Source organism: Berghia stephanieae, chromosome 7, assembly GCF_034508935.2.
Source record: "Berghia stephanieae isolate SIO BIC M18660-M18661 chromosome 7, UCSD_Bste_1.3, whole genome shotgun sequence".
In the NCBI taxonomy this organism is placed as follows: Eukaryota; Metazoa; Mollusca; class Gastropoda; order Nudibranchia; family Aeolidiidae; genus Berghia; species Berghia stephanieae.
The window spans coordinates 48,337,563-48,347,562 of record NC_088366.1 but is presented as its reverse complement, the minus strand read 5'-3'; the positions used below and the strand labels follow the sequence as shown (position 1 = coordinate 48,347,562).

The window sequence follows — 10,000 nt, the reverse complement described above, 5'->3', positions numbered from 1 at the left end:
GCTGAGTACACTACATTATAGAAAACACCCGATCTGGTTTTCTCATTACAGGACACATATTGTTATAATATAACGCCGCCTTTGTTATGATTAACGGGAAGGGGTTTCTTTTTCATGTGGAGTAAGAAAATAATTGTCTTAGCGAGTAACGACTTATGAGTCAAGATTTTTTTTTTTTTGCCTCCCTTTAACTCTTAGTCAGATTGTACGTAGTTAATTAAAAAAAAATATATATATATATAACCATAATAATAATAATCATAATAATAAAATGAGCTTTTATATAGCGCAATATCCACTTAACGTGCTCAAAGCGCTTTACAAGGGGTCCCTGTCCAACCGCAACACTTAACATTTAGGACGGGACATGACGCCTGTTAGGCGAGATTACAATTTTTCGGACAGAGACAACGCTGTTAACGGCCAGGTACTCATTTTAAAACCTGAGTTCGGTGAGAAAATAATGTGAGTAATGAGCCTTATCCAAGGACTCAACTATGCGCCGAGCGAGGCTCGAACCCAGGACCTTCCGATTCGAAAGCGAGTGTCATACCACTAGACCGCATAGCCGCACAAATGGAGCATTTGTATAGCGCAATATTTACTAATATTACCTAACTTACCTGGCCGTTAACAGCGTTGTCTCTGTAAATAAAATAAAATGATGAAATATTATCGCCTAACAGGCTTCGTGTCTCGTTCTACATGTTGGTACATGTTGTCGCTGTCGGTCAGGGAACCTTAATAAAGCGCTTTGAGCACGTTAAGTTGATATTGCACTTTATAAAGTTCAATTAAAGGTCAAGTTGTTTCTTAAGTTCCTTTATTACTTTTTGTTTATTCAATATTTTTCGGCGGGAGGGGGGGGGGCGGGTTCATATTATATTGCATCGTTTATTTATAAACTTACAAAGATTTGAAAAATTACCTTCATTTCTAAGCCTATTTTTAAATGCCATATTTTTGAGACAACTCTCTTTGAAAGTACAGTAAAATAAAGTAAGTAAATGAATAAATAAATAAATAAATGAATAAATAAATAAATATATAAATAAATTAGAAAATAGGGGGACGAAATTGAGAACCCCCCCCCACCCCCACCACTCCCACCAACACCCCCACCCCCAAAGAAACAAACATACATACAGATCCACAAACAAAGCCAAAGAAAATCTTTGGGTTCTATCTTTGGGTTTATCACCTCGTGTTTTGTTGTTTTTGTTTCCAATTCCCATAATTAGGATGATCGTTTTGTTGTAACAATCACAGTAACTGCCGTACTCGGGACAAAAAACAAACCCATATTTAAAATATTTGGCCAGAAAACTCGTCCTTCAAATACCGATCGATTTAAATGACTCTCATCTTGGCAAAAACTCTCAAACCCTGGACTTCGGTGAAGTCCCGGGTTTGAGGGTTTTTGCCAAGATGAGAGTCATTTAAATCGATCGATATTTGAAGGACGAGTTTTCTGGCCAAATTTTTAAATATGTTTTTTTCTAGAGCAGAGCAAAGAGACTTGGACTAGGAATACGAATTTCTACAGTAGGGTTATAATATTTATAGAACGTAGTTTGAGAATAACTGAGAAAAAGGATATTGGGTGGTGAAATAGATAGGATGGTTTACAGTACGCCGATGTACGTACGTGTGTGTGTGTGTGTGTGTGTGTGTGTGTGTGTGTGTGTGTGTACTTTGGAACTTGGAATTAGTTCTACAGACATTCACGTTGTTCCAATTATAATAATAAAAAGCTTTTCTAGTTGTCACTTTGTGACTCACAGCCTCAAAACGGTAATAACGTGTCCGGATGATTTAAGTGCTGAAAACAATAAAAAATAAAAAAGAATCCAAAAATATCATCATCAGACTTTCTGGGGGGGGGGGGGGGGTCTGATAGCTCAGTTATTATTATTATTATTATTATTATTATTATTATTATTATTATTATTATTATTATTATTATTATTATTATTATTATTATTATTATTATTATTTGGATGAAAAGTTTTCTGGCCAAAATTAAATAAATTATGTTTTTGTTTGTTTTTTTAAATCAGAGCTTGGCCGTTTTTGTTGCCAACTTATTTCTCTCAAGAGACGGAGATAAAATCAAAGATTGATGAGGGCACATTAGGTGTAATATTACGTTACGCATAGACACAGTGCAATTAAATTGACAATCTGAAGTCTCAGGTTCAATTGCTTGAGTGTTTGTAATGAGATATGCCAGGATCAATTTCCACCTGTTTGTAACCCGTCGTAATTTAATTGCCTTTAAGTAACATACGGGGCACCTGGTTCTCCATTTGGACGACATAACAATACTACCGTACACTAGACAAACCCATCTTTAAAAATTTGGCCAGAAAACTCGTCCTTCAAATATCGATCGATTTAAATTACTCTCATCTTGGCAAAAACTCTCAAACCCGGGACTTCGCCGAAGTACCGGGTTTGAGAGTTTTTGCCAAGATGAGAGTCATTTAAATCGATCGATATTTGAAGGACGAGTTTGCTGGCCAAATTTTTGAATATGCGTTTTTCCAGAGTATGACAGAAGACTGTATTATATATATATATATATATATATATATATATATATATATATATATATATATATATATATATATATTGTTAAATGTTTATCTTAAGCTCTTTGGCAAGTTTTATAAAAGAACGTTCTTTCACATTCTATTAAAACATGACAGTTTAATTGAGGTCGAATGCTTTGTTCAAGCTTGATCGAGGTGTATGTGTTAGCAGGTCTGATAACCTAACGCGATTGTGGGCTGGGCTAGATTTGACCCTGTTGTAACGGACAGTATCTCCCCCCCCCCTTCCTGCTGATTTGAGAGTATGTATGTATGTATGTATGTATCATACCTGTGGGATGAATAAAGGGAATTTTTATTTTATTTTATTTTATTTTTCAAAAATAAGTACGCATGGCTGATTTTTCAATTGTCAAAAAATAGCTGATTTGGCAACATTTGGTTTAATGAGAGAATTTTAAAGATATTTTTGGTGCAATAGTTTTGTTGTTTTCTGTTTTTGTAAACCGAGAACAATACTCTCTCTAGACATTTGGAGTGTAAACGAAACTTTTCAGAGAGTTAAAAATTGGATAATGAACCCCAGAGTGGTGTAGAATTTCCAGTTACCCTTCCATTCTCTGCTCTGTCGTACTCTGGGGAAAGAAAAAACCCATAATATTTAAAAATTTGGCCAGCAAACTCGAATATTTAGCCTGAATAAAGTTCGAGACAACATTTATATATTATGCCATTTTTACTTTACTTTGGTTTTATTTTTAAACAAAAAAGTAAATTGAAAAGCTAAAAACGTTGTACTCAGAATGACATTAAAACTAGCTGAAAACAATACGCCTGGTTTTTAACAAAGCCCTCTGCCGTACCGAACTCTGGATAAAGACATAATTTAAAAATTTGGCCAGAAAACGCGTCTTTCAATTATCGATCGATTTAAATGACCCTCATCTTGGTAACAACAACAAAAAACCCCAATAAGCTCTCAAACCTGAGACTTCGGCGAAGTCCCAGGTTTGAGAGCTTGATTTGCCAAGATGAGAGTCATTTAAATCGATCGATATTTAAGGACGAGTTTTCTGGCCAAATATTAAATATGGGTTTTTTTCCAGAGAACGACAGTGTTGTCATTGTCTCTGGTAACTGGTATCGATACACTTGCTGGGTTAAGATAAATAATGAGAGAAGAAAATTTAACTGTGTTAAGTTAATAATAAATCTTCTTTGTACGAAAAGACCTATTTTTAGATTGGAATATTTTTTCATCATCTTATTAACCCTCTCCTTACCACCTACAGCAAAATCGTCACCATTAACTCGAGACAAGGTTTAAACTCCTTTATTCGTTAAAAAAAAAAGTAGTCCTTTAGTTGCCATTAGGCCCATGAATCCGGAGTTTATCCCGGTTTCTATATAGCGTAAAACAGACAATAGTAATTGCTTGCTATCCTTTGGACAGGACGATAATCGGATAGTCTATCGCAAAGTACAATGACAAAAGGATAATATTCTAGAATCTCATCATTTCTTTCTTATCCAGATTTATTTTGTACATCACAATGATCTTTGTTTCAATTAATAAAAACATGAAATTGCTTTGTAGAGAGCTTGTTTGAGTTTTAAAAATCAATTTTTCTGCTTGGTAAGCCTGCCATTTTTGAGAAAATACTGAAAATCATCGGTAAAGAGAGAGAGAGAGTTAAAATGATAATGAATATCTACATAAATGAATATCAACGATGGAGTGATAAAATTAGAATAATTGATAATAGATTCCAAAAATATCAAAAGAGAACAAAATATTTAAACACGGAACGTTTCGGGCTCAAAATCCTGCTTCGGCCTATAAGAAAGAAAAAACCACAGTAAAAGTAAAAATGTTATTGGTACTTTACGTATAGTCCAGAGTATATATAGAAAGAAGCTCACTACATTGCCATCCGGAAGTATAACGGACCCACACACAAGACTTTGTGTAATCTTAAACGTTTATAGTCTTGTTAATACAGTTTTAGTGAGAATTACTCACAAATGCGGATGTCAAAAAGCAATAACAAAGACTTGAGTGACGTCAACTTCATATTATAATCTATAGTCGGGATAAACATTTTCGGGGAGTCCAGTCAGTAAGAACGATAGGCGAGCCTTAGCTACGAACACGCCAAGCATTTGATTTGAAGGCTTCGTATGGAACAAAACAGACAATGGACGTTTCGGATACAAACCCTTCGTCAGCACAACAATACACAAATAAACGTGGAGAAATTTAATTTTTTTTCCACGTTTATTTGTGTATTGTTGTGCTGACGAAGGGTTTGTACCCGAAACGTCCATTGTCTGTTTTGTTCCCATTCGAAGCCTTTCCATTTTCACTCTTTCGTTAGTATTTTACGATCATCATCGGCTTCAGGCAGCCCTTACCGTTTTCAAGCATTTGATTTATAGTTTATAGTTTATTTATTGCAATCATCCCTAACTAGAGTCCTTTGATGTGGAGACTGCTGGACAGTGAGGGAGTGAGTGAGCGCACGGGTCAGTTTGACTCACATAGGCACGTGCGAATCATCCCCGCTAACGTGTTGGACAATAAACAATAATTCTTTCTGATCGTCAACAGATTATCATCACTGTCTTAACTTTATACAATAGTCGCTGGATTCGAGCACATTTTCGGGAGAAACAAAAAAGCGTGTTAGAAAGTTTCTGCTTGCCTTGTACGTTTATTTCGCATCACCTTCTTCTCTCTCTCATTTTCTCTCTTTCTCACCTTCTTCCGCCCCCCTTTCTCTCTCTCTCTCTCTCTCTCTCTCTCTCTCTTTCTTTCTTTCTCTCTCTCTCTATCAATCAATCAATCAATCAATCACATCAATCAATCATATCTAATCTATCTATCTATCTATCTATCTATCTATCTATCTATCTATCTATCTATCTATCTATCTATCTATCTATCTATCTATCTATCTATCTATCTATCTATCTATCTATCTATCTACATCTATCTATCTATCTATCTATCTATCTATCTATCTATCTATCTATTATCTATCTATTATATATATATATATATCTATTATCTATTATCTATTATTATCTATCTATTATCATATCACGACATGCAAATTCCTTTTATTTTGTCTCGCAGATTTAATTGTCATTTAAATGTTTCTTGTCTTTTGTTTTTTCCGATGATCACACCGACAATAAATTCCTTTATTTCTGTCTCCAGTCATCAATCGCATTTGAATGCTTCTTCTTAATGGTCCATGACATAATTAATTCCATAATCCATTTTGAGCTATCATATTGTAATTTAGAATATTTTATCACATCCTGAATACGAACTCCTTCATTCGTTAAAGAAAAAAAAAAAGTAGTCCTTTAGTAGCCATTAGGCCCATGAATCCGGAGTTTATCCCGGTTTCTATATAGCGTAAAACAGACAATAGTAATTGCTTGCTATCCTTCGGACAGGACGATAGTCTATCGCAAAGTACATACAAAGACAAAATGATAATAATATTCTAGAATGGACAATTTGATTTACTACGATTTCAACAAACAGCAGGTGGTTAGTCTATACATTGTAAGATACCGACAGGCACCAAGTGGCACAGTCTGGCACTGAAGATTGTGTCTCGTCTGGGAAGGAAGCCCCACGTGACCATGCATGGTCGACTATCACAAAGAAGTAAACAATGAACTATGACCTTTGTTACTGAACGGAGATGACCCTTCCTTAAATGCCTCTTCCCCCTCCTGCCGCCCCCCCCCCCCCCACCCCCGCTTTAAAACCCTATACGCATTGCTTTGTTCTGAGCGATTATAATGTACAGAAAATATATTGAGCTTTAAAAAAAATTAAACGAGCTTTTATATAGAGCAATATCCACTAAATGTGCTCAAAGCGCTTTACAAGGAGTCCCTGGTCAACGGCAACATTTAACATGTAGGACGGGACATGACGCCGCAGTGAACATTAAGGGCTAAGTGTCTTGTTCAAGGAAAAAACGAAATACCGAGTGGGGACTTGAACCCTGTTTTTATTTTCTTTTGGAGGGGGGGGGGGGGTTGGGTAAGCTTCCAGAATTAAGGCAATCTGTTTGTTGTCTCCCCCCCCCCTCTCTCTCTCTCTCTCTCTCTCTCTCTCTCTCTCTCTCTCTCTCTTACCAACTGGAAAGGTGAAAGGTCAATTATTGCCGGAGAACATTAGTATAGCCGGACACATACTGGCGTGCACTGTAAAAAAAATATTTAAAAATTTGGCCAGAAAACTCGTCCTTCGATCGATTTAAATGACTCTCAAATTGGCAAAAACCTTCAAACCCGGGACTTCGGCGATGTCACAGGTTTGAGAGTTTTTGCCAAGATGAGAGTCATTTAAATCGATCGATATGTGAAGGACGAGTTTTCTGGCCAAATTTTTAAATAATGGTTATTCCAGAGTACGGCAGTCTAGCTGGACACGACCAGGCCAGACTAACACTCACTTTTGGACATTCCGTTTCCTCCCGCAGTACTCATCATCAACGACTAAACAGATGACCCCTTCATTTATGTCCTTCCCACGTGCATTGTTTGTGTGGCAGTTACTCGCTCTCCCAAACACTCCAATTCGACGATTCCATGGCTGGGTTGCCAGATTAATTTCAGGCATTCTGCCAACTCGATTTTAAAAATCTGCCAAATACCACAAAAATCTGCCAAACCGTACTATTTATAATTCCCCCTTTGAAAACTCATCAGTTTTGTTAAACAAAAATTCGCAAGGCCGCGTCATAATTTTTTTTTTTCATTTCCCAAGTGTAAAAAAAATCACTAATACATAAAAATTGACATGGAAAACGTGGAGTAGACCTATACATTCATCCCTAGGCCTCGGAAAATAAAATCTGCCAAACTGCTAAACCGTTGTTTTTTTTCCGCCAGGACTTCAAATTCTGCCTCCAAAAAAGGACATTTGGCAGAAAATCTGCCAAATTGGCAACCCTGTTCCACGGTAGCTTGGGACCATAGATAACGCAGGACGTCTGTGCTTGGGACAGAGATAGATAGGTGACGGGTTCCAGGCGCTAGGCAGGCTGCATGCCACTGGTATTATAATACTAATTTCATTGTTTCAACGCCTGTAGGTGGGTGGATCCAGTGATGAATGGAATAAAATAGATGACCTTTATAGATGACCCTAGCTTTGCACTTAAGAATTCTATAATGGCGATTGCGACACTTTTATGTATGCGTCCTTGTGGTCTAGTGGTATGTCACTGGCTTTCGGATAGGAAGGTCATGGCTTCGAGCCTTGCTCGGCGCATAGTTGAGCCCTTAGAAAAGACTCTTTACTCACTTTCTCTCACCGTTCACAGGTGTAAAATTAGTACCTAGCAGTCAACAGTGTTGTTTTTGTCGGAAAAATTGTAATATCGCCTAACACAGGCGTCATGTCCCGTCCTCCATGTTACGTGTTGCTGTTGGTCATTGACCCTTTGTAAAGCGGCTATGTGGTCTAGCGGTAAGACACTCGCTTTCGGATCGGAAGGTCCTGGGTTCGAGCCTCACTCGGCGCATAGTTGAGTCCTTGGAAAAGGCTCTTTACTCATTTTCTCTCATTGTACTCAGGTTTAAAATGAGTACCTGGCTGTTAACAGCGTTGTCTCTGTCCGAAAATAAAATGTAATATCGCCTTACAGGCCTCATGTCTCGTCCTACACGTTAAGTGTTCCTGTTGGTCAGGGACCCTTTGTAAAGCGCTTTGTGCACATTAAGTGGATATTGTACAATATCAAAAAGCTCAAGCCCAAGTTGATCAAATGAATCATCCTTATTTATTTTTTTCTTATTATTATTCTCTCTATCTCTCTCCAGTTCAACACATCCCAAGGGTCAAATGGCCCAAGCGACCCAACAGAATGGTCGAAAGCTTTAAGGCTACACCAGGATCTCCTCAAGCTTCACGGAGTTGATTCAGCGGTGAGTTTGGAATAGCAATAGGAATAGATAATGCGGCTATGTCGTTCTTGCCAAGATGAGAGTAATTTAAATCGATCGAGATGTGAAGGACGAGTTTTCTGGCCAGATTTTTAAATAAGGGTTATTCCAGAGTACAGCAGTATTATAGCTGGTGAATTTTTAATTCAGAAAAGTGAGTGGAGCAGGCACTTATGTTGGTAACTACAAGAGATGAAGTGAGTAGAAAAGTGCCAGAAGACAATAGAGAATAACATTTTTTTGCGGCGGTGAGGGAGTTTGAACCTGCGACCTTATTTGTACGACAACTCCGCCTGGCCGGTGAAAGCGTGACTCTACCGTATGAGCTATCCACGAATCCGGACAGAAATCTGGGTTCCGGAGCCTTAGCCAAGCGCATACTATCTATAGATAGTTCGAAGATGACGTCACTCAGGTCTTTGTTATTGTATTTTGCCACCCGCGTTCATGAGTAATGCTCATTGAACTGTATTAACCCGACTATAAACGTTCATGGATACACACAGTTTTGTGTGTTGGTCCGTTATACTTCCGGGTGGCAATGTTATGAGCTTCTTAGACAAGCGCATGCTATCTATATCAATTTATTAAGCACACACACTTATTGCCTCGCAACTTTTATTTAAAAAAATTTAATATCGCCTTAGAGGCGTCATGTCTAGTCCTAATGAAATGGGGCTAAGGAATGGCCGTCTAAAGTACGCCATGGGCTAAATAAAGGGAATTCATGAAATCGTACCCTTCGTCATCCATCTATTTACCGATCCCAATCAATGTCGCTTGACTTCCAACCAACATCAAGCACTCGTCCATCATTGTTACAAAACGTATGTCACTTCGGATTTTTAATCTGATCTTGTAAATTGACCCGAGCGTGAGAAAAGTGCACATTTCATATTCCGCCGTACTCCGGAAAAACCCATATTTAAATCTTTGGCCAGAAAACTCGTCCTTCAAATATCGATCGATATAAATGACCATCGTCTTGGCAAAAACTCTCAAACTCGGGACTTCGCCGAAGTCCCGGGTTTGAGAGTTTTTGCAAAGACGAGGGTCATTTATATCGATCGATATTTGAAGGACGAGTTTTCTGGCCAAATTTTAAAATACGGGTTCTTCCAGAGTACGGCAGTTTTGGTGAGCTGAGGGAAATGAATCTCGAAGTGGAGAAGATCGAAAGTCAAACAATGCAAATTAATTTCAAGATCTTGACACCCGGAAATGAATGAGAGGTGACAGTGACGTCACAATATTACGAAATTGGCGAAATCATCATAAGGAGAAATCGGGGGATTTAAAAATTGTGAATAGTTGATATGGAGATAAGATAAATGATGAGAGAGGGAGAGAGAGAGAGAGAGAGAGAGAGAGAGAGAGAGAGAGAGAGAGGGAGAGAGAGTGGGAGAGAAAGAGTGGGAGAGAGAGAGTTGGAGAGAGAGAAATAGAGAGAGGGGAAGAGAGGGAGT

The 10,000-nt window shown here is 37.9% G+C and overlaps 1 protein-coding gene across 5 annotated transcripts in view; it reads left to right on the top strand.

The window, feature by feature from the left end:
- The window catches only part of LOC144977415 (protocadherin-11 X-linked-like), a 150,597-nt gene that overhangs the window by 132,645 nt on the left and 7,952 nt on the right, over window positions 1-10,000 (top strand). For all 5 annotated transcript variants that reach the window (XM_078922601.1, XM_078922600.1, XM_078922598.1 and 2 more), the window contains exon 11: window positions 8,412-8,516. In XM_078922601.1, coding sequence (XP_078778727.1) covers window positions 8,412-8,516 — 105 coding nt within the window. The remainder of the gene's footprint in view (window positions 1-8,411; window positions 8,517-10,000) is intronic.